General features: G+C 34.4%; 3 protein-coding genes and 2 non-coding genes across 5 annotated transcripts; 1 reads left to right on the top strand and 4 right to left on the bottom strand.

Moving 5' to 3' along the window:
* The first annotated feature begins 12,544 nt into the window (after positions 1-12,544).
* On the top strand, positions 12,545-15,455 carry LOC137749379 (glycerol-3-phosphate acyltransferase 1-like). The gene is made up of 2 exons (XM_068489472.2): positions 12,545-13,373; positions 14,276-15,455. Exons 1-2 carry the CDS (start codon positions 12,651-12,653, stop codon positions 15,164-15,166), a joined length of 1,614 nt encoding a protein of 537 aa, XP_068345573.2. The 5' UTR covers positions 12,545-12,650; the 3' UTR covers positions 15,167-15,455.
* Positions 15,456-19,437: 3,982 nt separating this feature from the next.
* On the bottom strand, positions 19,438-20,829 carry LOC148689447 (Plant basic secretory protein (BSP) family protein). The gene is given in 3 exon segments (XM_088688471.1): positions 19,438-19,736; positions 19,739-20,300; positions 20,716-20,829. Coding segments are annotated over 3 exon segments (975 nt in total).
* A 1,604-nt stretch (positions 20,830-22,433) lies between these two features.
* On the bottom strand, positions 22,434-25,316 carry LOC148689446 (uncharacterized). Its single transcript, XM_088689314.1, has 5 exons — positions 25,088-25,316; positions 23,294-23,812; positions 23,066-23,096; positions 22,689-22,960; positions 22,434-22,627 (listed from the first exon to the last, which is right to left on the bottom strand). Exons 1-4 carry the CDS (start codon positions 25,161-25,163, stop codon positions 22,798-22,800), a joined length of 789 nt encoding a protein of 262 aa, XP_088545440.1. The 5' UTR covers positions 25,164-25,316; the 3' UTR covers positions 22,434-22,627; positions 22,689-22,797.
* Positions 25,317-25,910: 594 nt separating this feature from the next.
* LOC148689445 (U6 spliceosomal RNA) lies at positions 25,911-26,017 on the bottom strand. The gene has a single exon (XR_015958871.1). It is a non-coding gene; the product is annotated as a U6 spliceosomal RNA (small nuclear RNA).
* A 13-nt stretch (positions 26,018-26,030) lies between these two features.
* Positions 26,031-26,134, bottom strand: LOC137709592 (U6 spliceosomal RNA). The gene has a single exon (XR_011064884.2). It is a non-coding gene; the product is annotated as a U6 spliceosomal RNA (small nuclear RNA).
* Positions 26,135-27,085: the final 951 nt, after the last annotated feature.

The following is a 27,085-nucleotide window of genomic DNA, read 5'->3' as shown; positions in this document are numbered from 1 at the left end:
TAAAAAGTGTTTGGTAAAACTGAAGGGAGCTATTATTGGTACTCTCAGATTCTCAATATACACTCCTACATTTTTTTACTTATCTATGCTCATTTTTTAGTGTAATTTCCAATTTTACCTGTCTATTACTTTTAATGTCCCTAGAAGGGAGCTATTAAATATAATTTTGTTGACATAAATATAAGTTGGTCGGACTGTTTAGTTTAGAATCAATATTGATTTGCTGAACATAAATAAAAAAATTGTCGGGATTTTAGTTAAATTTTTTTCCCGATTTGCTAAGAGACAGTAGCAAAACAAAGGTTATCAACGAGCATTTTTCTTGCTTCTTTTTAACAGAACAAAATTGTTGCTAGGCAAAGGCAACAAATAATATTTTGAAATACAACCTAAAAATTATGAATTTTGGGCACTCATAATTCATTAAAAATTTTCATTTTCTTCAACATAATAACAAGGAATTTCAATCATATGTGGAATAGTCCGACATTTCTTCCATGTTAGCATTGTAAATTTCCTCAAAATTCTACAGCAACATCAAGTCCATATATGGTCTTTCATTCATGACTTACCCAGAAAAAAAGAACGAATTTTCTAGTAAGGACTCAAAGCAAATATGTAAAAAAGAAGTCTCTACAACAAACAATACACACCAATCAATTCATTAATAACCCTGTGAAAAATTATTGGTAACCAAAATATTTGTGTCGTCAAAACTACATTTAATTAGGTTTTCAAGATTCTAGGACGGTAATAGATACCGGGGCTTTGCAATATTTGATTGATTACAATTCTGTATATAGTCCTTGATTGATTACAATTATGTAGATACCAGTGCTGGTTATCCAGTTGCAAAAGCGACCCCATAGGCTTTCGCTTTCGCGTCTCTCTAAAATTACCGTCATTGTAAAATCTTGGTTTGTTTAATAATTAATAATCAGGAACTCCCAAGCACATGAATTCTCCATAAATATATAAATAGAAATAATAGATAATTGAGGGCTTGTTATTCAACAGTATAACATGACTTATATACCCATGTCAACCAATACTGATCGATATCTATGTTATTATATATCTATATTTATTGAAATGATTTATTTTTTAGAATACATGAAATGAATTTAAAGGATTTATATACACATGATTTCGATAGGCTAATTATAATGGGTTGCTCGGGACTCGAACCCGGAACTAGTCGGATGGAGTAGAACTAAGAAAATGAGAATAGCTAAATGAAAGATTAGGAAGATTTTATATTGAGATTTTGAGAGTGCCAATAATAGTTCCCAAATTAAATATTTTGCTTATTATAAAAGCAATAGTTTTCAGACAGTAGCTTTTAAAAGCAACTTGTTGGTTGCCCTTAAAAGATGTTTTCATAAAAAATGGAGTTGACCATGTGGATGCAAATTTCTGCCCTTTTTTCCTTTGACGAAAATGCACCTACAAAATAATAACACCTTCAATTAAGGCCAAAAATCTCATGCGCCCATGATGAATTTTTTTTGGGGGAGGGGGGGGGGCGCTAATTTGGCCAAAGAATCTTCGATGCTAAAATTAGAACTTTGAAAAGACTGTATTTTTAGGAGTTTGTGGGTAGCAAATTAGTGGGATAAGTGGGGTATTTATAGGAGGGTGGCCGGCCATATATGGTGCAAATAGGTGAAATAATATATTGGAATTGTTATGGCAATTATTCCAAATTAAATAGGAAATTTGGGGAGTTACCTTATTGAAAGAAATCCATGAGCGATTGATGGGTTGAATTTGAATAAATTCCATAATGATCACCTTTGACTCTTCCATGGATGGAGGGAATCTTGAACCATTATTGTCTATTGCATACGTGTGGGAATTTGGGTGTGTCTCGTCTGTTTAACGAGGGTAATCTCGTCTTTCTTGTCCAAAAATCCATGAGTTGCCTCCATGATTTTTGGGATTATTTTTAGCTCCATAGAGTCTTTAATGAATATTTTCAATTCGTAAAATGCTTTCATTAGTTTGGCTACCATATGAGCCTAACTTTGTTGAAAAGAAAATTCCAACAAAGGCTCAACCCATCCAGATGAATAGCAGGCTGGTGGAGATCTGCAAAAACGAGATTAACGAACTTTTTGAAAATAAGTTATTAAAAAGAGCTACTCTCCTTGGAGTTGTTCATCTTTTTATGTGGAGAATGCAGTTGAACTAGAACGAGGAGCTCCCAGGTTAGTTATTAATTACAAACCTTTAAACAAATCTCTTAATTAGATCGATTAGGTATCCTATTCCAAACAAGAAAAAGCTATTAGATAGGCCTAATCAAGCTGTGATATTTTCCAAAATTTGATATGAAATTTGGATATTAGAAGATTCAAATCAAGGAGAATGACAGATACAAGACTGCTTTCAATGTGCCATTCGGACATTATGAATGAAATGTTATGCCTTATGCTCCATCCGAATTTCAAAATATTATGAATAACATTGTTAATCCTTACTCTACTTTCATTACTGTATATATTGATGATGTGTTAGTATATTCTAATTCGTTAAAACAACACTTCAAACATCTTAATATTTTCCTGAAAGTAGTTAAGAGTGCAAGGTTAGTTGTATCTGCTAGAAAGATGAAACTCTTCAGACAAAGGTACGTTTTTTAGGACATAATATTCAGAAAGGAATATTTTTGCGTATTAACCGTGCTATTGAGTTTGCTGGTAAATTTCCATATGAAAGTTTAGACGAGAAACAACTGTAACTATTCTTAGGAAGTCTTAATTATGTGGGAGACTTTTATAAGGATCTAGACAATGATAAAAAAACCTTTATATTAAAGGTTGAAGAAAACCCAGGTTCCATAGAATGAGGAACAGATGAGTGTAGTTAAACTTTTGAAATGAAAAGTCAAGGAATTAGCATGTCTTGCATTAGCCGAACCATAAGCTTTTAAAATTGTTGAAACGGATGCATCTGAAGAAAAATATGGTGGAGTTTTGAAGCAAAGAACTCATGATGATAAAGAACAATTAGTTTGGTTTACTTTAGGTATCTGGAAACCAGCCCAGTAGAACTATCAACGTTTAAGGAGTTACTTTTATTTATAGTCCATTCAGTCACAAAATTTGAAAATGATTTTTTAAGTAAACGATTCCTGATTAGGGTGGATTGTAAGGCAGCTAATGACATTTTACTAAAAGATGTTAAAAACTTAGCATCTAAACAAATATTTGCTCGATGGCAAGGAATTTTGTTAACATTTGATTTTGATATTGATTATATTAAGGGTGAATCAAATTCTTTGTCTTACTTTTTAACTCGGGAATTTTTATAGGGTAAACGCAAAGAAGAAGGAGCAGGGAGAATGGTTCTTCTTCTTCCTCCTCCCAAGCAAATCCAAATCCCTTTTCGATTGCTGTCCCTTATAACAAAGGTAGGGAGAAGGCGATAGCTGATACTTCTTTCACTTAGACTATGACAATAGAGGATTCAGATTTATCTTTGACTCTTAGATAAGTTGGTGAGAAATATCATCATGAACACATTTATCCTCACTATAAGCCAAGACACCAATATGAGAGAATTCTGATTGAATCTGAATCAATTTAATGTTGATACAGAAGTGAGTCCAACAACATGATTGCTTTTTCCAAGATACAGAAGTGAGTCCAACAACGTGAAGTTTTTTATGTGGTTTATGATGATCTATGAACTACCATGGATCCTGAAATGGACTTATAACTTTGTCGAAGATGCTGGAGACTCTTGGGGTTATATCCCACAACTTGAAAGAAGAATCTTTAATCGTTGGTGGGATAAATTTCATCTTAACCATTTGAAGCCGTCTTATTTTTAAGCCAGAAGAGTTCTGCCTGATAGAATGCCCGTAGCTGAGTTACCTCATCCTACCCCTTCTCCTTGATCATGTTTAAAGATTGAAAAAATTAAGTTATTAATTGAATCAAGTTCTTCCTGCTCTAAAGAAGACCTGAAAATGAAGGTTCTGAAGATTCTTGATCTAGATTGCCTAGATGAAGATATGGTGTGAGCATCTGTGTCATCTCAACATTAGATGGACAAAGACTTGGAAGATGATTTTGGATTCCTTCCTATTATCTGCCAAGACAAATAAAGCATGAAATGTTTTTCTTTGATAAAAGAAAAAAAATAAAGTTAAGATGTTGACTGATATCTAGACGACAACAATTATTCATTCCTTCGATAATTGTCCTTGCTTCTTGTAGCTGGTGTGTCGAGGTGCTTCTTTTGTTGCGTAATCTTTCTTTTCATGTTCAATCATGTGAAGCTGAATTAGATCTGCTTTATAAAGTGAAGATGCCACCAAATGTGCATGTCTGCTTTATGGTGCCTCTCTGTTTTTGCGACACCTAGTCTTGTCGTTTTCCCTTTAGTTTGCTATTTATAGAGCATGCACCTTTGCTCAATTGTTTGCGCGCTTAATTTTCTCATTGTGTAAAAAACTCTCAAGGTTGAGTGCTTCCTCTCTCTTTGTATCAAAACTCTGAGATAAATGCGAGTTTGTTTTTCTTCATACATTTGATATCTCTTTTAATTTCTATTTACAATTTTCCATTACTCTATGTATATATGTATATGTATATATAAATAAGTTAAGATTTGGAACACTTCTTTTTCACACACATTTTTGTTACTCTCATTCCGTAACTTTTTCAACAATCGGTGCCGCTATCCATATAAATTCCAACATTTGGGTGAACCAAGTACGTGTGCAAAAGGTTAGGGTTAACATGGCCATACCAGTGTCGTGCGGCAATGACAGCGCCCAATCAAGCTTACCCGCACGCATTTGTGAGTGGTGACCTCACTTCTTTGGAGTATGAAAGAAGTACTTGTTTCTTAATTAATTGAGAATGTTACCTAAATCACATAAAGTGAGATGGTAATGCGCAGCGCTCATGTGCAGATCTCTGCCCCACTTTATGTGAGCGTGTTGTAATGTGATTACTTTATGTCAATAATTATTCAAACGTAATGTTGCAATCTAACACATCCAATAGGGTTAGAGTTTGAGGTTATTTTTTAAATCGGGAGTGTTAACATGTAATACGATTTCATTTTATGGTGTAATGGTAAAGTGAGTAAGAGAATATTAAGGAGTTCTTTTGACCTCTTTATATCATATTTGATGATGGTCGAGAAATAAAAACAGAGTCATAAAACTAAGTTTAGGCTGCATTGCATGTTTCTTAATTACCTCTAACGTTAATAATTAATTCAAAGTTTGCATGCATCTAACCATTACCAAATATATAAATGCAAGTTCTACTCCAATGTGAAAGATGTATATTTAGGATTTCATTTAATTTTCTGATTTTGATTGGTGAAAAATATGTAAAAAAAGGGCTATTTAGTTAAAAATCAATAAAATCTTTATTAATTAGTCATATATCAATAGTCAATTTTTGTTTTGAACTTAATCAATAAAATATTTTAATTAATTAGAAATAAGTTAATAAGGAATGCTACATGAATTTTAGTTCCATATAAAAGGTGACCTTTTTTCCCTCTTTTTGCCCACCCTCTTTCTGATTGATCGGCGGTTATATTAGGAGTAGGATTCTTTCTCCCCCCTTCCTTCTCTTCTCTCTCATTTTTTTTTTCTTTATCAAAAAGTCAACACAATGTTGAAGGGAGAAAATTTTAGAGGGGTCCTACTCGGGCTCACCCCCACCGACTCCATCAATCTCTCTCTCCTCTCTGGTCCCATTTTTTTCTCTCTTTCTTCAGTCAACATTTCATCTTCGTCTTTATTCGTCTTCTTCTTCGTCTCATCTTCCGTCTCTTCTAATATAATAGCCACCCAAGAAAACAGTACAAATTCCTGCTCCAACTAAGCCTAGCTATCAGAATAAGAAATTAGGTGGTTTAAAAAATCTTTTTGTTTCTTTATGGTTATTGGGTTTACAATTGACTTTTGTGGCTCTATGCAAACTCTAGCTGGATTACCATAACTAACAGTCGCGAATGGTTTCTTGAAAATGAATTCAATCCATCATTCTAAAGGCTTGAGTACGTTTCACGTGACAACCAAAGATGCTTGTCTTGCCCAACCTAAAGATCGATGAAGGCAAATGGGGCCTGAGAGAAATAGGCATTTATACACGGAGAAACAAAGAGAATGCATGAAGCAGTTTTAAGATAAAATGGTGACTGAAGAAATAGGAGAAAACAAGAGATCGAGGAGGAGAGTTAAAGATTGATGGAGACGTTGGCGTGAACAACCATGATTGCATAAGAGAGATCAAAGTTGATTTTTTTCAATTCGGTGCTGATCTTGGAACATGGAAGCTGATTTTGTTTTGGCTTAAGAAAGGGTTTACTAGTTCAGGGGTTTGGGATGTTTGGGGGTTGGGGGAGGGACGAGAGATCAGATTTTGGCATGTTTTAATTGAATTCTATGTCGACACGGCATTGAATTATCGTTCTGTTGTCTCCTGAATTCAGGCACTGCATGCAGTTTTTGTTTTAATATATTCAAATTAATCACGTTTAATATTGGTTTTAGTATGATAAAAGAGTCTGAAATCATTAACAAAAAAGTCGAATATTTGATATAACTAATTCGACAACAATAAATTAGAAACATACAGAGTCTGAATCACAGAACAACAGAACAAAAACTGTAATGCATAAATTAGATTGACTTATTCTCAAATATAAAAATTTTGATAAGGGGGATGCCATCTATTATGTAATGGTATAATTAGTAATTTTGTTTGATATAGGTGCAATAGTGTACTTTAAAGTCTCACTGACCTATGTATAATTAACATAAATATTATTGACAGATTGTCGATATTGTAACACATTTATTGATTTAATAAAAAATTATCCAAATATATATTTAGATTTTTTATTTACATTTTTCAGCCAAAATGTATATTTTACTCTTCATTGTAGAGTTTTCCACCAACAAAAAATTGAAAATACATTTTGCATCTTCATTAAGGATGCCCTAATCCATCTTCAAAATTTGGTATTGTCTCATTTTTAAGGAGAGAGTTGTAAGTGAGAGATCTTAGATTCGATTCTCATCAATGGCGAATTTGAACCACATTATTGCTAGCCCATTATAAGGCTAAACTCATCCCTCTACCTTAATGTAGATAATATCGTTTATTTAAAAAGAAAAAAAAAAAAAAGAGAGATGTATGTATCATCTCATTAATTCACCGGCCGATTGAAGATAGGATGTTATCCACCAACTGATGCATGCGGCATTATATTTTTGACCCATGTTATTTGGTAAATAAATTTGGTGAAACAATTGGGTAGAAATTATTAAATGATAAGCGTATGGTTCAATTGTGTTCTTTTCAATGGGTACAATTCATTGTTTAAACTTAATTCATCCGGAGAAAATTATTTAAAGTTTGTGAAAACAAAATATAGATACACTATCAGAAATTGTCATTGTCGGATGAAATTTATTTACTTAAAGATTGTGAAAACAAGAGATGGATGCACTATTAGAAATTATCATTTGTCCGACGAAAGTTTGCTTGACGAAACAAATTTTATTAGGCAAAGTAACTTTACTTGACAGAATAAAACATTTGGTCGGACAAAAGTGGTCAACATTTTGATTTTTTCAGAGACCTTTGCCCAACGAAAAACGTTTGACGGGCAAAGAAACAGTTATCAGGCAAAATATTCGTGTCAAGAGAAAAAATTGGTGTGTAATATGCAACCCTTTGAGGAAACCTACAAGTTTCGTCGGGCCAAACGTATAACTTGTAATTTAGGGTTCATGGTTTACAATTCTTCAAGCAAAATGAAAATTTTTGTCAGACAAAAGTGAGGGACATTTTGGCATATTCAATTTCTTTGATGGTTTTGGTTGTTTGCAAAATTAGTTTCAACAATCCAACCGTCAATTTAGTTAGTGTATACTCCGAGATGACATATGCAAAATCATCCAAATGCAAATTTCTGAGATTAGGCAACGGGATAAAATCATTTGACGGTTAGAAACGTATCATCATGATTTAATAGTTATTTTAGCTCTGATTTTGATTATTTTTTTGCAACTACACTCCTCAACCTTATTAGAATACAATAAACAAACCCGATCATCTATATATTTACACTAGTGGTTACAACAAAAACTTATTGTTCTACTTAATAGAAGTATAGAATAAACTTTAAGTGTTTGTTGAATCTATGGTATTAACGAAACACGCAGTCTGCAAAACTAATTTTAGCTATCCAACCGTCTCACATGTTTAATATAGTACAAGATCATATACGCCAAAAATAACCTAAAACAAACTTTGAGTGATTAGGTAATGGGACGAAATCATTCAACAATTAGAAATGTAGTTTCATGATTTAATGGTTATTTTAACTCCGATTTTGATGATTCTTTCAAATACACTCCTCGAAGCTATAAGAATACAATGAACGGACCCGGTTATCGATTTAAAATATTTACACTAGTAGTTAAAACAAAATCTTACGTTCTACTTAATAGGAGTATAGAATAAACTCCAAGTGTTTGTTGAATATATTGTGTTGACGGGATATGCAATCTACGAAACTAATTTCAAAATGACCCAATTGTCACACTTTTTTAATATAGTACGAGATCAATACACCAAAAATCACCTAAAACAAACTTTTAGACATTAGGGTTCGCGGGTTAGAAACGTATCATCATGATTTAACAGTTATTTTAGCATCAATTTTGATGATTTTTTACAAATACACTCCTCGACTCTAGAAGAATATAACGATTGAACCCAATTATTAATTTAAAATATCTACATTAGTTGTGGGATCTTGTGGCCTATATATGAGTGGGTTGGGTTCGGGACCTCGTGTGATCTTCTTCATCTAGCTTTCCGCCTCCAAGTAGGATGTCTTCCAGACTGTAGCAAGTGGAGATGGAGTTAGAGGCTATGCGCCAGCGAGAAGAGGAAGCGCGCCAATGAGAACAGGCTCGGGAAGAAGCTGCGCGCCAATAGGATGAGGAGTTTCGGTGGTACATTGTTACGATGGCGCATGCAATGGTAGCCTTTGGTATTGGCCTCCCTGTTCCTCTAAACGATCTTATGCCACCACCACAAGAGTAGATAGTTGAAGATATTTGAAATGTAAATTTGTACGCAAATTTTAATTTTAATATAATTAAATAAAATTTTTAATATTGTGATTTCTTTTGAAATTAATATAATTAAAACTAATTAATTAATTTAATTTAAATATAATTAAATTATGTTTAAAAAAAATTAAAAGTTTACTAGGCAAATACGTCCATTGAGCATGCATTTTGTATTCTTATATATTTTTCTTTAAATTCATTAACCAGCTTACTATTGCGATTGGGTAAGTTTTGGTCAATGCATTTTGCTCGACAAATATCTTTATTGAGCAAACATTACTTGCCCATTTGAAAATTCGTCGGGCAAGTTTTGGTTAATGCATTTTGCCCGACGAAAACTTTCGTATGATGATCTTTGCTCGACAAATTTCTATCCAGCGAAGGTTTAGGTGATTAAAGCCTTATTTTGCCCTACTAAATCCTTTCCTCGAAAGGGTTTTTTTTGGTAGTTATATATGAAGAGTCTAAACATTTTATTTTATTTTATTACAAACCATATTACTGGTTTAGACTAGAAAAAAGGAAAGTCGGTTTAAACGTGAAACACTGTAGGTTGAAAAAGAAAATCAATAAATCAGCTGCGTACATGTGACCTCTACATCAATTGTTGTAGGCTAATATTCACCGTTTTAAGGTGGGTTAACTGTCATTGTATACCTGTTAAAGCTTGTCGTCATTGTCGTGTGCTAGCTAGCTTCAAAAACACACGTTTAGATTTGTAAATCTTCTAGTTTTCCATCTTCCACGCAAACAATATGCATGATAATCAAACAACCATCTCAAATTGCATCATCTTAACTGCCATACCCACAAATACCAAAAGTAAATAAACAAAAAAGAAAACCAATTAATTTTCATAGATTTGGTGCCAGAATCATGCATATTGAATCTCTGAATCATATAAATGTCTTTTTTTTCTTTCCATTTTTTTTTGTTTTATTTTCATCACTCTTTGCAAATATTATTTCACATGTAGATTTATTAAGTGCAAATTATTTTGTACATTGACGATGCATGTCGATTTTTTATCTACTGTTATTGCAAACAAGAATGTGTAAATGATTGTCCCGACTAGTCAATAAAGAAAATTTTGTTTGTATTTTAAAATAATCATTTTTTCAATTAAAAAAATAGGATTTTTTTCTTTTTTTGAGTGAAACAATAACGTTAGTAAGTTAAATGTTAAATTAGCCACTGATAGGGTTCAAACCCACGCCGTCATGCAAGAGCACAACACATTTCCACCACTGTGGTAAATGGCCACTTGCATTAAATTTTTTTGTTTTTTTTAATCGTAGAAAGAGTAGATGATTTCAAAATGTTAATAACAACTAATATAAATTCCCACGTGAGGTTCACATTCAAGTTAGAGATGAAGAATTAACAGGATTTTAGTTCTGAACTTAATTTTTAACAAATTTTACCACAAGAGTTATATTCTGACTACTCTATTATCAAGTTACTATACGACGCTATGTGGAATCCCTTGCATGGTACTGTTGGTATTTTGGTAAATCGAAAACTGAAAAACTGTTATTAGAAAAGAAAGTCAAAGGACAAAGTAGTTGCAAATTACTGATGGTATTACTTGAAGGAAAGGGATTCTCTCCGGATCCCTTCCATCCAATTGGCGTAGCTAGAAATTATTCGATGGGTGGACTAAACTAAAATTATTACTACGAAATTAAGTTTTTAATCCTATGCTGCCTACATAAAGTTATATAATAGTAAAAACTTGAATGTAGTAATTTGAAGCAAGAATTTTATACTATGTTTTCTAGATTTCTAGCCTTCAAAGCTTTCAAGTGAATAAAATAAAGAACCATTTGTGATATAGAAGTTTTAATTTATTACTATTAAATATAATATTGGTTAAAGTGATGGGTTTATTTAACATCTATTAGCTCTTATTATTCTTAAAAATAGGCTTACTAATAAAAAATTTCATTTCTTATGTGAAATATGACAATTAAAAATCATAAACTAACCTAAAATTTAATATTTTTAAGCTTGAAGAACCAAACTCTCCCTATGCTATAGCCTAGGGGAGCCTTGTACTTGGCTCCGCCCTTGCTTCCACCTAATCTTGTTCATCAAACAATTCGGACTTATGAAATTTGATTTAACGGCTAAAAACACAGCCTCATTTTAAAAGTTATAACCGTTGGATTAAATTTCAAGAATCTGAATTGTTTAATGAGGAGAATTAAGTGGAGGGATCCGGAGAAAATCCCTTCCCTTACTTGACCAGCTGCAAATACCTAAATGGTTAAAAAAGTCAATAAAGCAGATGGTATATGGGTTATCTAACTCATGCATTGGTCCACCTGGACTAATAGGTTTGAATGTAAATTCAAAGCTGAAGCCATCTCCCTAGTTTTCTCTCCATGCCGTGGAATGTGGATAATCAAAGAGTCCAATTTGGATACTTAAAACTGTACACTCATGTTCTTCAAATTAAAAAAAAAAAAAAAAACTGTACACTCATTCCAATGCCATTGCAATAGTATAGCAGAGAAAGCGCAAATTAAGGCGGTCACTAGCAATTTGTGAGGACGCAAAGGTTAAAGAATCAGGTGAAATAGTAAATTTCACAAGGGTTTATAAGTAAGTTAGGATACTTTTTATATTATCAATTAGTTTTAAAGTGGAATTTCAACTTTTTTAATGATATCAGAGCAGGTTAACGTACGTGTGAAGCCCAACAATCATTTATGTTTCACCTCACTCAGTTTGTGTTGTTCACTTGTTTAACTTGAAAATTCGCGACATACGAGGAGGTTTGTGAGGATGTGAAGATTAAAGAGTCTCACGTTAAAAAAAACGAAAAACCTTGCAACTTTCCATATTACTAATTAATTTTACGGTGAAACCTCAATTTTTTTCACAATTCAACCTACACTTTGTTGCTATCAAAAAAGTGAAAGGGGTTGGCCTGGCAGAATGTTGATGTGCGCATTTTGCATAATCGTTTAAGGAAGTTTTGATAGAAATATTACTAGATTGTAGTGAATATTATTAGACTATAGTACTAATTGTTAAGTAATTAGGTGAAATTAAATTAAAAATATGAGCCTCACGTTTTATTGTTATAACTTATAAGGTATCTTACAAATGATGTGTTTAAACACATTTATTTATTTTTTAAATTTTATTATTAAAGTATTACAATAATTTAGCAGAGGGAAGAGGTTCGAATGTGTTTTTTAATGCACTTGTAAAGGTGACTAATAAGAAAAAAAAATAAAAATAATAGGAGAAATAGGAGAAATAGAAAATGTTGAGGTTTGAATTAATGCCGACGGTGTGGCTAACCAAATGCTTTTAGTCAACCTTCCTTCTCTCTCTTTTATTGTGTTCCTATAAATACACACTGCAAACCCTTCCTCTTCTCCACAACCTCCTCTGTTTCTGTATCTCTCGTTTCTCGCTTTCTTCTACCTTTCTTTGTCGTATCTTTCAAAACTTCTCTTTCCATCTCTGAAATAGGTATAGGGTTTATCAAAAAACCACGGTCCTCCCAATGGTTCTTCTCAAACTCACAGATGGGGTTTTGTACCAGCCGCTGGCAAACACATGCCAAAGAGCTGCAAGAAAAGTGAGAAACTATGGCTCCCTCGTAGGCAATTCTCCTCCTCTCACCTCACCGCAAAAACAACCCTTTTCATTTCCCAGTTTCACAAAGTGTAATTTGGCGGGAAGAGACTGTGAGACAATTGCATGTGACATTTTTGGATCCCTTTTGAAATCCCAGTCTGTCTTTCCTTACTTCATGCTTGTTGCCTTTGAAGGTGGCAGCATTTTCAGAGCCCTTCTCTTGCTTCTATCGTGCCCGGTTTTGCTGGTTTTCGACTATGAGTACAGATTAAGGGTTATGATTTTCTTCACTTTTTGTGGTCTCAGAAAAAAAGATATGGAGAGTGTTGGAAGGGCTGTTTTGCCCAAGTTTTATCAGGAAAATCTCAACCTTCAGGCCTATGATGTTTTTGCCTCAGCGGGATTTAGGGTTGTCTTCACAAGTGTCCCTAGAGTCATGGTTGAACATTTTCTCAAGGATTATATGGAAGTTGGTGATGTTTTGGGGACTGAATTGCACACTTTTGGGCACTACTTCACTGGTTTGTTATCCGGCTCTGGTTTTCTTGTGAAGCACAATGCTCTCAAAAAATATTTTGGAGACAAAAGACCAGATATTGGAATTGGTTCTTCAAGCCTCGAAGATCATCTTTTTATCTCCCTTTGCAAGGTATGTAATACCACTTTCAAATAAGTACCAAGTTTGATTTGTCCTCACACTTGAAGTCCTAGTTTGACCACTAATGCTGTATACCTCAACATGTATTAGGGTTAATCTTACACCCAACCCATAACTAGCTAGTTATAGGTATTATGATCTTAACAACTTTCTGGTTTAGGGTACTTTATCTCCAAAGAAAATGTCAAATTATAAAAGTCAAATTACAATTGATGGCTGATGTGGCAATTGAAGTCTTATATCAAATTAGTACTTCTCTAAAAGAGTTGTCAAATATTATTTTATTATTTAAGTAAAACTTTAAATGGTTAAAATTATTAAAAAAATGTTGAAACAAATTTTTTTTTTTTTGTTGAAATGTTAGTGAAATAAGGGATCCACCATTAAAAATAAATTTGATTCCAAATCACAAAGCTTCTAAATCCAATAAGCAAATAACAATTCGGTTGAAAAGACTTTTGATGTCAAATATGCACAGTGATATTTCATCTAGGATTTTGACATCTCTTTTGTAGATGGTGTTAGAAGGTTTTGGGATACTATTACTAATAAGTCACATCAATGGCATTAGAAAATCATTTTCACAAATTACATCCTTTTCTCATTTCCAATTTCCATCATGTATTTTTTTTTATCTAAAATAACCCAAGAGGAATTCCCTTTCATTCCTTTCATTAATGGGAGGTGTGCACATATTTAATTTCCTTTTTTTCTCTCTTGCAAGTATAATATTATTTTGGCCTAGATATATGGTACATAAAAGTATTACCATGCATTGGTGGATGAGTCTACTATGTATATTTATGTAAAGCTAGAACATTACGAGAGATGTTTAAACTTGATTGCTTGGTTACACTGTCATTTAATGTTACTAACCCACGTAATTGCAACAGGAAGCCTACGTAGTGAACAAGGAAGACAACAAGAGCGGTACAAATTCAGCAATGCTTAGGCACAAGCAGCCAAACCCAGTAATATTTCACGATGGAAGGCTAGCATTCTTGCCTACTCCATCTGCAACCCTAGCCATGTTTTTGTGGCTCCCTCTTGGAATAATCCTAGCCATATTAAGAATCTCAATTGGCATTATCCTCCCCTGCAAAATTGCCCTATTTTTGGCCTCCTTGACAGGTGTCAATCTCTCAGTCAAAGGCTGCATCAACCCCACTTCCTCAAACCCAAAAAAAAGAGGAGTCCTCTATGTTTGCACACACAGAACCCTACTGGACCCAGTTTTCCTTAGTATGGCTTTGGGCAAGCCTTTAACAGCAGTCACATATAGCCTGAGCAAAATGTCCGAAATCATAGCGCCGATCAAGACAGTCCGATTAACCAGAGACCGAAAACAAGACGGTGAAACCATGGGGAGGCTACTTAGTGAAGGAGATTTGGTGGTTTGCCCCGAAGGAACAACTTGTCGAGAGCCGTATTTGCTGAGATTCAGCTCACTGTTTGCAGAACTGGCTGATGAGATTGTGCCAGTAGCCATCAACACAAATGTGAGCATGTTTTATGGGACTACAGCCAGTGGACTAAAATGCTTGGACCCAATTTTCTTCCTGATGAACCCTGGGCCTGCATATTATATTGAAGTTCTTGGGAGGCTCCCAAGAGAGCTGACTTGCGCTGGGGGAAAGTCTAGCAATGAAGTGGCTAATTACATTCAGAGGAAATTGGCTGATGCTTTGGGATTTGAGTGCACCTCTCTTACAAGGAGGGATAAATATTTGATGCTGGCTGGGAATGAAGGAATTGTCCCTGATAATAAGAGAAAGAAGCCTTAATTTCCATATAATTAAAAAAAAAATTCTTCAAAGTTTAGGAGATTCAATTTAATTATAAGGACATTTTGGTATGAAATGTCTATAATGGGTCAACCTATGTTCTCTATTTACTCTTATACCATTATTCCATTCATCATGGTAGGTGCCACATTAATTAATGTTTACATTTTTGTTTGATATTTGAATTATTGTACGTTACTTTGTATGGTGCTATTGTAAAATATTCTCCACTTGCATTACAGTGTTACTTTTTCATCTGTTGTTTATCTACTTCTAACTCTTTTATGCTTTCATCATGTTGTCGATGTTGTCCAATTCCTCTTCTATCATATTGTTCCAGTATTGATCATCTCCTTCTTCTAGTTCTGCTTCTCTTTTACTATCTTTTTTGATATTGGAATTGATTTTTACAATTTCTTCTTTGACATTTTCAAGACTTTCAATATGGCTGATGACGGATATTTGTCTTGCTATATATGTACATTTCTTCGTCTTCTGCTACTAATAACATATCGTACTTAACATCCTCGAACTCATCTAAGGCTAACATTTTGGCTCCTTGATATTTTAGAATATTTTGTTGTGGAGGAGTCCATCAGTAAGTTGATATAGATGACAGTCTAAAAGATTCTTCATTTATCATGGTTATATGCTTAGCTTATTCTTTATGCATATGCATTACCAATCCAGAGGACTATTGATAAGACTTATACAAATTTCCTTCCAAACTTTTAAGTAATCTTCTGCTACTTTCTTAAACTTAACATGAAATAATTATAATTGGGAACTAAGGGTAATAAATATTTTATCAAGATAACCAAACTCTCATAGTAAGGTTGGGGTAAATTCTACTACATTATTCTTTTCTTTATGGTCATAACTAAAGTGCCACGATCTAAAGTCTCTCATATTAATTCTGGCCAAAGCAATGCTAACCTCCGGTTTACAATTGCAACTCTCTATACTATCACAAAAACATGGTGGATATATCTTTATAATAATATTCATTCCTCGTTTTGACTGTAATTGCCACTCTTGCATGGACTGTGATGCTCTATTCAGAATTTCATATTACATGTCTATTGGCAATATTCTTAATTTTCAGTTGTATACCAACAGTCATAATAACACATGGAATTGGTCATTTTCTACATGTTTACCATGTGACTATTGACAATTGTAAAGTTAAAGACTGTTTAACTGTTTTGACCAAATAATTATTTTATGATTGTTAGGGTTTAGGGTTTACCTTACTGATATTTCTGACTTCTTTCCCTAATGTTTCTTGGCTTCTTCAAATGGTTGGAGTCATAACAATAAAGTCTTTTATGATAATATTTTCTGCACTAACCTTGACTTATTCAGGAAAAATATCTTAGCAAGATTTTGTAGTGCAGACTTGTGTACATTTTTTTTTTCTTTCACCAAAAGTGAACACTTCAAGAAATGGATTATGTAAATTATGGTTTAAAACTTATAACATATCAATATTCTATTCCAAAAAGAGGAATGTATAAATGGTTTGAGATGTTTTCAGGGTATATCATTTTTAAGAGAATTAAGTTAACTGTTATCTTATCTAAAAACTTGAAAATCTTGGTTGTTTTCCTAATCTTTAATGTTATACAATAAGGTTACATAATCTGTTACCAAATGATGGTTGTTTATGTTCTTGTCCAAAGGTGTAACATAAACAAGCATAAATGATAGATGTGAAATATTTGTCTGTGAAGGAAGAGGTGAAAAAATAATCGATATTGATTGAACACATAGACACAAAGTCAATGGTTGCTGATCCTCTCACGAAACCATTGCTTCCTAGAGTGTTTAAGGAACATGTCACTGGAATGGGGGTAGTAACTCTTTTGATTCTACATTTATGTGAGAGTAAAGAAATAGTGAGTTCATGTTTTTGTTTTTCTTAGCAATTTATTGTTTGACTTTTGCAGACTTACAAATAATTTATTTATCTAACATGTATTTTATACTGAAGTTTATTCTGTAATTGTGCAAACTTTGGTTTAAGTCTGATATACAGGATATTTTATTATTCAAATAAGGATGAACTCGGAGGTTATGTATTATAGATATAGCACAATTGGTATTCAACTCATTCAGGATGATCTTTTCTAGCATTTTCCTATTTTCCGTAATAGTCATGCAGCAGCCAAATGTGTGAAGCTGTTATTTCTTTCTTTTCCAACAAATTCATTTGCAGTCAAATTGGTAGCCAAATTCTAGTTCAGATACATGTCCATATATTATGATTTAGGATTTTTTTATTGTAAAGTTTTCAACATATCAATGATATTTACCTATTCACTACAAAATTTTGCCAGAAGTCATTGCAGATTTTGAACTTTTTGAAATTTCTTTTGGGAAATTTTTCTCTAGTTCGATTAAATCTGAATGAGTTGATATACCCACCACATTGCAAATTTTCATAATTTCTGCTGAAGGCAACTAATATCAACATCGATATCGATATATCCATTATTATTTTCGTAAATGTGCATATCGATATTTGCACCTATATCGATATTTAAACATTGATAATCATAATACATTTCATTCATTTATATAAGAACAAAGGCAGAGTTGACACCATTAAGGGTTTGATAAGAAAGAAAATTTGGCTCGTGATGGTCGTAAATCTCAAAATTGCAAAGACAAAAGGATTTGGGGTTGCTAGGGTTTGCTACGGAGGAAATTTGTAAAGAAAAAGGTTTGCTGGGAAAGAGATTTTGAAGATCTTCGAGAATAGAAGCAAGGGTGAGAATTGGTTGGTGGCATCTAGTTTGAGTTTTGTTATGTAGATTGGGGAGTTTCGGTTGATTGGAGATTAGATTGAGGAAAATAGAAGTAGAAGGCTAGGTCGCATCTGATATAGAGGAGATGAGTGAAACAAATTAGGGAGAGAAGAAAGCTCATCAATAGTGTGAGAACTAAATATTTTTCTTGGTGAAGGTGTTCTACAGTGAGGAAACATATTCTCACGGAAAATTTATTTTTCTCGTTGTTTCTTGGACATAGTGCCTAACATTTTTCGAGAACTCAACATTTCTCATGAAGGTGGTCTACAGTGAGAAAAAAAATATTGCTCTTGCTAAAACTTTCCTCGCTAAAGGACTAATTTGTTGTAGTGTTAATTTCCAAATGGCTTTAGCAGGACTTCTTGTAGCTATCTATGGAGACTAGTTTGCATCACATTAATAGAACATTGCAGTCTACCTAGTATGGTCTGCGACTTCCCTTTTCAGCTGACTACAAAATCGGTAATCGCGTGCTTATTACTTAGAATTCTCTCTATTAGTTTCTCTCAAAGTATTCTCTGACTTAAGCATCGAAAGCCTTTTGGCGGACACATTCCCCTTTTTCATGGTGTTCGTCAATTAGGCTAATGGTATCTCTTATTTTATTGGTAGAGTTTTTGGTCAATTCAACTTTGGACGAAATTTGCATTCACAATACGTACATGCACTTACTACCCCACCTCATGATGACATCACCCACATATGGGACCTTCGGCGAGTATCAAGTGGCAGACTTGTAGAGGTGCACTTCTTGATAACTCACTAAGCATTTATAGGTAATGCTAGGGAGACTAAATTTGTAGACAAAATTTATAAACTAGATGTGTCACTAATAAGAATGAGTATGTTTATCAACGCTTAAGTAATAATCCAATTATCAACTTCCATATCATTTAGTTTATAAAATTCCATCTACAAATTTAATCTCCTAACATTACCAGCATTTATATTATTGGGAAATATTTCCACACAATTTTTTTTTATGCACATTAATATTTTTCTAAAACTTATATCAAATATATAAGTTAAAATTAAATATATATATATATATATATATATATATATATAAATAAACAAGTGTGTGAACAAGAAAAAGAAAAGTACGAGAGAACAATTCGATAAAAAAGAAGAAAATATTCTTAGATATAACAAAGCCACTACAAAACATTAGTCATACTCTACAAAAGAGAGAAAATTTGTTTATCTAATTAGGTCATAGTGGCCCAACGAATGATGGACAAGCAATTGATCACACAATGGGAGAGGTGGAAACAAATTAAAGGTGTCCATGTGATGTGATTCAATCCACTAATGTTTTGTCTGTGTGCATACATCAACAATAATGTGACAACTCAACTATAAATCATGTTATACAACAACAACAACAACAACAACAACAACAACAATAACAAGACAAAACAAAAAACCCCACTGAATTTAACCCACCGACTCTCAATCTCAAAAGCTACACTTAGAAAAATTATATGATCCACACAAATCATGCAATGGCATGCCTAATGCATCATCCACTAACCGATCGTGGCATTTCTCCCTCATAGCCCCGTTCAGCCATCGGATGAACCCCTTGCCACATCCTTCATAATATTTCAACAATTGGGCCACCACTTCGGGGTCTTTGCCCTTCCACCAATATTTGTCACACTCCGGCGATTTGGTGCCAAATGAGCTTTCAGCCACCATCCTTGTGTACTCCACCATACCATCTACAAGCTCCGGCAGAGCACGGGCCTCGCCGTCCATATCAAGACACGAGTCATGCCACGTAGGATGGCCAAGTCCAACGCACATTTGGCATGTTCCATGACTAAATGGCTTATTTGAAGGACAAAATAGCCATTTTCTTTGTTGGGTGAGGAGTGGACAATAACTTTCATATTGGTATACATGTGCCAAATAAGTTGTTCACCATTGTTAGATAAACTTGAGTTCTTCATGCTAGAAAGCCTCAAAACAACATGGTTTACGAGCTTCTTGGGAGGTTGATGATGATAATCATCAGGGTAAACAAGGTGTTCAATGAAATTGTTAGCGTCGAGGATTATGCAGGTGGCTTTGTCATTGGAGGCATAGAAGAGGTCGAAGCGTCGACTGGTGTCAGAGTCTTTGGCGTCGTTTATGATGGTTATGTCAAACCCTTTGGAAGCTTCGTGGTTTGCATAGAGTGCGAGTAGTTTGACAAAAATGATGAAGAGAAAGCAGAAGAGGATGTCGCCGTGCGACGCATGAATAATATGGTCGTTTTTTGAAATAAGGTTTGTTGGTTTTTCAAGGATGAGGGGTTGGAAGAGAGATTATTGGTCCTTACAGAGAGAGAAAGTATATATGAAAAATGAAAGGAGAAAGGAAAGGGAGAATGTATATATGAAAAGTGAAAGGAAACAAGTGATTGGTGGATAAGAAACATAAAGAACCAAGGGAGAATAATGAGATGAAGCAAAAATGAGTGGATATTGGTAAGGGTGGGCAAATGGGTATAAGAATCGCGGGTTGGGGTGGGTACAGGAAGGTTCCAGATGTATAGAAAAACAGGGCCCTAAACCGGCCTATTTGTCCCAGAACCCAGATACTTCACGTCAAATCCTTGATACCTGTTCTACCCTCTTTCCTCACCTCATGTCCCTCTCTCAAAGTTTTTCTCCCTCAGATCCCCAGTAGACCCTGTCCTCTTCTACAACAAGATCACCTCTTTAACTTTTCATATAATTCCACATCTACCCTTTGAGAGAGTTCAGATTCAGAGATCCTTCCATTTGTTTTTGTACAGCTAAAACCTAATAACACAATGAGGAGGAAGGAGAGAGAAGGAGACCCAAAAATCTCAATCGCCATGAACGACTTTGAGGGTTTCTTGGCCTCCAATTTCGGCTTCAAGCCCTCCGGCAAATCGGCCCCAATGTCTGCTTCTTCTACTAATTCTTCTTCAAAGCCCTTAAATTTTGATCTCGGATCTGCTTCTACCTATGGACCCCCCCATTGTCACCCCATACCTTCACCGATTCACCACCGGTGGTTCAGTTGTTAGTGTGAGTAGCTTCCAACCCGGCAAATCATTGGCAGTGGCATCAATTTGGGAATCTGGAGCAATCTGGAACGTTCTGGGAATTTGGAGCTCTATATCAAAACCAAAAAAAAAAAAAAAAAAAAAAAAAAAATTAATTAATTAATTGGACCTGTGGACCTGCCCCAAATAAGCCTGGTTAGGTCAAGTTCCCAAACTCAAAATCCCTCTAGCCAGCTCGGCCCAACCCGTTACATTTTAAAATGGGTAAGGTCTGGTTCCTCCAAATTTGGGCCCCGCCCGGCCCTTGCCCACCCCTAGATATTGGTTTGTACATGTTTAGGGGTCCCTCACCCACCCACCCACCCCAAAATGTGCTCCACATTCTATGATTATTAATTAAAAGTAGGGAAAAGAATAATATATGTACCGAAGGTTATCTTTGGTGTACTAAACATAGTCTTTGGTTATATTTTACCTCTTAAAAAAATTAATATTTTAAAGACTATTTTAGGATTGAATTTTTTCTTCTCCAACCATGCATTGTTATATTTTATTTCGTCATATGTTATTACTTTTTAAGGCCAAACTTAGTCTGCCCTAGGGCAACATGTTACATAGCCTGGGGCCAAAATTAGCCTAATTCTTTGAGTCCAATTCCATTTAACCCTTGGTTGGAGACTGATTTTGTCATTTTCAAAGCTAGATGTGGCCTATAGCCCTTGGCTAGATGTCTTAACTTATTTTTGTTTGTGATGCCAAAGAAATGAATGATATGAAGATTATTTGGTATTATGGATTTTTTTTAACTCGAGCAATATTGTGCAAGGAACATGAAAATACAGGATTTTAGGTGGATGAATGAATAGTTTTAACTACTTCAATTACAAAACCGAGCATCTCTAACACAATTTTGTTAAATTTTTGCTAGTTTAACAGGTTACACTATTGAAAAACTGCTTTAGTTAGTCTTTTTTTTTTTTTTTTTTTTTGCTAGTTTAACAGGTTACAGTATTGAAAAATTGCTTTAGTTAGTCTGTTAACTCTTTATTCTAACAAACTTTGAATACTTTATTATTAACAATTATTTCACAAATAAAAAACTCAACCCGCCACATACTCTTTCTTTTCTCCTTGGCTCACGGGTCTACCTTGAGTTTTATTAATTTTCTAATATTTAGCATTTGAATTGTGACTATAAATTTAAGGCACATCTGTTCATTTTGTTATTTTATAGTCCTTTAAAGTCTTTTGGAGATGATTTTTATAAATCTCTTTAAATTAGCTTTATAAAGTTTGTTGGAGATGCTCTTAGGTATCAGAAGTTAGTTTAAAGTAAACAATTTGTAAAAATCGATACATTTGTTCATGTTTTGTTAATATTTGTGTTTTTAATTTGTCAATATTGGTAGCATACTAAGAAGTATATACAAGATTTATGAGTCTATGACTATAAGCACCAATTTTAGATCAAAGCCCAAACCAGCAAAGGCCTTTAATTACAGATGGTCCAAGATGTATGTTGCTGCTCTTAAACTGCCAAAAATTAAACTCTTATGGTTGCATCTCTAGCCTCTAGCTACACGAATCCATCACAAATATGCTCGCTCGCTCGCTCGCTCTCTCTCTCTACCCGCCCACCCTTCCCGCCCGCCGCCGCCCCACCCCCCCCCCCCCCCCCAACCCCCACCTCCCCCCACCCCCCAAATAAGAACTCACTGGAATATATATCAATCACAAGATTCATCTCATTTCTAAACTAAGAAGTGAATCCATGTTTCCATCCATGTATTGAAATTTTATGTTGTTAACACCAGAAAACATGCCACGATGAACAAATTGTGCACGCCATGTGAGGAGTTTGCAGCTACTATTGCTGCTGAGGTAGTAGGGCCAGAAGGGACAGCACCAAACACAGTGGAGCCACTCGTATTTGTTGTGTTCAAGACTGATGAACTTGTGCTGCAAACCCAATGCAAATATACAAAATATTAATTTGATCTTTCTAACTAAAAAGGCAGCAGGAAAACCTGAGAAAGCAGAGTTAGATGAGAGCGAGCTAATTACCTAGTGGATGGATATTGACACGTTCCAGTACCTGAAAACAGTGTTGTAAAATCACAATTTAATAAAGGAAAGTGTGACATTAAGTTTTTTTATACAAGCAAAATCTAGGAGGGGGATTTGAAGACAGGATCTCAGTTGAAAAGATAAACGTTCTTAATCACTTGAGCTGCAATTCCTTGCAGTGTGACATAAAGTTAAAAAGAATGGAAGTCAAAAATGGTGACTTACTTGGGTCAGTGCTCGTGATCACAGCGGTTCCACCAAAGTTGCAGCTATTTGGAACTGGGTTCTTCTGATAATAGTTATTGAATGCGAAAGAAGCGTGATCCCGGACATTGCTTGGATTATAACAGCTTCGTCCTGGCTGAATCTCTGAGCAATCAGTGCCACCATAGCCACAAGCATAGTCCAAAGCAACTTGTAATGCCATTTGTGATGCACTTTGGCTAGCAACACACCAACTTGAACCAGTGGATGCAGGTGGTGATGGTGTTGTTGCAGTATATGGGGTCATGGTAGGCGTTGTTGTGACAGGAAATGTTGAATCAGCTGGATTGGAATTAGGGTTCACAATTGGTGTTGATGAAGTGGGATTTGTGGGAGTTATTGTAGGGACTGTTGTTATTGGAGTAGTGATGTCTCTTTGGGTGGTGGAAATTAGGGTTTTAGGGAATTTCGGCCCTTTATTTTCTTGGTCTTGTTCTTTGCCGTGTCCAACGTTCTTTTCCTTTTTTGTCACCTTCAAACCTGTACTAGAAAATTCAAAACTAAAGTAAGCTTTACTTTTTTGTATTCTGCAACTTTTGAGCATTGAAAGAATGGTGCCAAATCCGATGGTGTGGTTCCTGGTTTCAAAAAATATAATCAAAACCTATAAATTAATAGTTTCACAAGCCACCACAACTAGTTGAACAATTGATCCTTAAATTTGGAAATAGGGTTAATAGTAAAGTTTTCTGTTTGCACTAGTAAAAACTGAAAAGTTCAGTGACTTTAGTAAAATGTAGGGTGTTTACCCAATTGGGGTCTTACCAAGATGAAAGATGGAAAACTGATATTTTCAAAACGTAATCATGTAAATGCTTGAAGGAATTGGAACAATAAAAAGGTAGTAAAATGTTGAATTGAGTTAGGTGACATCCCTTTCCACTTGAGCAGGTATGAAGGAGAACATAATAATTTTGTCCAAGTTAAAGGTAGAAGTTTTACTCATGAAAAAATAGTTCCCTTGCATTTCTCAAAGAAAAATAAAAATAGTAGGATCAATTCGGATAAATTTTCCATGTCTAATCCCTTATAATTCTCCAAAAAAAAAAAAAAAAAAATCACAACGACCTTCATACATACCTTATTCTATCCAAGTCTAGGCACGACAAGAAATTAAAAATAAATACTAAAGGAAAAACTATAAGAGGGAAAATTTAAATTGAGCATTTGCCATCAAGAAAATTTGAAAACAGATAGTACTCTAAGCCCTACTTTGACTGAGGGAAAAAGACAAAAGAAAAAGGAGAGAGCATCATCAAGAAAACTATATCTAGAAGGGTGGAAAATGAAAAATTAACTTTTTCGTCCACAAAAAGAAAATGTATAACTTAAAGAAAGAAAAATGAGAAACAGAACTAGCTAGGTCTACTAGGATTAAAATTGATAAGCAGCATTATCAAGCGATAAATTATGAACAAAGAACAAGAGCCACATTTGAAGTGACACAATCTGAGCTAGGACATCACATATATTCATAAAAATTTCATATCTCAAACCAAAAAAAGAGTCCAATGCGTACATGGATCACTAGTGAGCCGAAAGTTAATGGGGAAGAGGAAAGAATAAATTAAAATTCACTTGTCAAGGGCAGAAAGAAACAAAGAAAAAAAAGAAAAAGAAGCAAATGGGATTATTACAAATATATTAACAAAAGAAAATGATAGATGCTGCCATGACAAATTATAAATAAGAAAAACCAAATATAAAATTGTAAAGGATGCAACTCAAACTTTAAAACAAGACAAAGGAAGTCACCTGAACAGAAGAAATTACCCAACAGGAGGAACAAGCAGGAGACTAGAATTACAGGATAAATAAACCTTCCACCCATTTGGTACCTTTGCTCGCTTCTTCTTCTACTGCTTCTGCTTCTTCTTCTTGGTGACTTCTGCTTCTTCTTCTTCTTCTGATCCAATCTAGTCCTACTTTTTGTTTGATTTGAAAGAAAGAAAGAGAAGCAAATATAACCCAGAATAGAGAAGCATCAATGATGTTGTTGTTGAAAAGAAGGGATATTTGTAAGCTTTGTCAATTGTCATGCACTTAAAAATATTTTTACATATATAAAGTACAAGTGCACCTCTGTGAGAGAGAGAGAGAGAGAGAGAGAGAGAGAGAGAGAGAGGTGTAGGGAGGTGGCAGCAAGTGAAGGAGGGAGGGGTGGAAAAAGGAGGGAAAAGGTAGGGAAGAGAAGAAGGTTGAGGAAAGAGGGGGAAGGAATCCTTTGGACTTTAGGTTTGGGTCAGTGGGCTGGTAAATGATGATAGTAATGATGGTGGTGAGTGTGCATTTTGCCTTTCTCTTTTTCTATGCCTCTCCTTTTTGAAGTTTGACACCAATTTGTCTGGGTAACCCCATCAACCAACCAACCACCACTGCAGGTGTGTTATTGTAGATAATGTCTTCTAAGCTAACATAACTCGTTCACGGTAGGGGGGAGGTGCAAGTATTACAAATTTCAGTTATGAAAATAAAATCTTTGAAACAAAAACGAAGAAAGATTAAAGAGAAACTTGTTACTTAAGTAGTTGCATTCAACCTGTTAGGCTAATGTGTTCATCCTTTTGGGCTCGGGCTCAAACTTTTGGAACAATTTCTCGATTTATACGTGACATCTTTGTATAAGAACCATGCTAATTTTCCATTTATCGTTTCAATGTTATTTGGTTAGGCAAGTGTGTTCCTTTGGCACTCAAGCTCAACTTTTGAAACAATCGATTTATGTCAAACATCTTTTGTATAACAACCATGCTAATCTTCTCTATATTGTTCCAATTTTATCGAATGTCCCCCAAAAGGGACAGACCTTACTGTTGGTCACATTTATATAAAGTATAAACTCTTTTGGACTATTAGAGCTAGTCAATGTCGGAGTAGCGTGTCTTCCCTTTTAGTGCTTTCACTATATACGGGTCTTTCTCTTCAATTCAATTGCAAGCCCAAAGAATGCTCTAGCATAAAGGTGCACAATTTTGAATCCAAGTCTTTCTTGTATAATTATGATGATCATAGCGCTAATTAATTAATATGAACTGAATAAAAATAAATAACACGGGATTTGTAGTTCAAGTCGTTAAGTACATTCACTTTTTATGTAGGATCTTATGATTGATTTATCTATTCGCAATGTCAATATTTATGTTGAAAATTAAAAGTGACCATAAAATGTTATAATTCACCGCGTCAACCATATAACACCACCATGCAATAAGTTCACATGAATGCCATTGAAATTGATATAGTATGTGATCATACAACCAATGAACTATTCACTTTACATATAAAAAAAAGAAAAAAAAATTTAAAAACAAAAATAAAACCCCATTAAAATTGTTGGAATAAGTCCTCAAAGTGGAGGGTTTAAAATCCTATCCTATGGCTTGCACTTTTGACCAATTGAACTCGAAATCTACCCATGTGGATTATTAATTAATCCAAAGTTTGCTTTGTGCTTTTGTTCCAAGTAAAGGCAGTTCTTGATTGTTACTCCCATAATCCCCCATTAGTATTCGGTGGTGGGAATGTCTTGATTGAGAATATAGAGTATAAAACTATTGGAGGCTAAGATCTTATTAGTCTTTAATTATAGCTATAAGCAGCCTATGATAAGTATGTCTATCGATAAAACTTGTATTTTTGTGCCTAAATCTTTGAGAATTCCTAATTCCTTGCACAAGGGTCAAGCTTTACCATACTGCTAGGTCATGCTATCGATTTAAAGCCACACTTGCAAGGAATAATAGTGTGGTGATG

This window comes from Pyrus communis, chromosome 17 (genome assembly GCF_041283825.1).
Source record: "Pyrus communis isolate YQ-2024b chromosome 17, ASM4128382v1, whole genome shotgun sequence".
NCBI lineage: Eukaryota > Viridiplantae > Streptophyta > Magnoliopsida > Rosales > Rosaceae > Pyrus > Pyrus communis.
The sequence above is the reverse complement of the archived record's forward strand: the minus strand, read 5'-3'. Positions and strand labels throughout refer to the sequence as shown.

Bases quoted from the DNA above. Each gene is read 5' to 3' on its own strand.
- LOC148689446 (XM_088689314.1), bottom strand. From the start codon at position 25,163: ATGGGTGGAAGGTTTATTTATCCTGTAATTCTAGTCTCCTGCTTGTTC. The intron at 23,813-25,087 runs GTGACTTCCTTT...TTTCTAGTACAG, and splicing joins GGGTAATTTCTTCTGTTCAG to GTTTGAAGGTGACAAAAAAG. The intron at 22,961-23,065 runs GTAATTAGCTCG...TTGGGTTTGCAG, and splicing joins TGTCAATATCCATCCACTAG to CACAAGTTCATCAGTCTTGA.
- LOC137749379 (XM_068489472.2), top strand. From the start codon at position 12,651: ATGGTTCTTCTCAAACTCACAGATGGGGTTTTGTACCAGCCGCTGGCA. The intron at 13,374-14,275 runs GTATGTAATACC...TAATTGCAACAG, and splicing joins TTTTTATCTCCCTTTGCAAG to GAAGCCTACGTAGTGAACAA.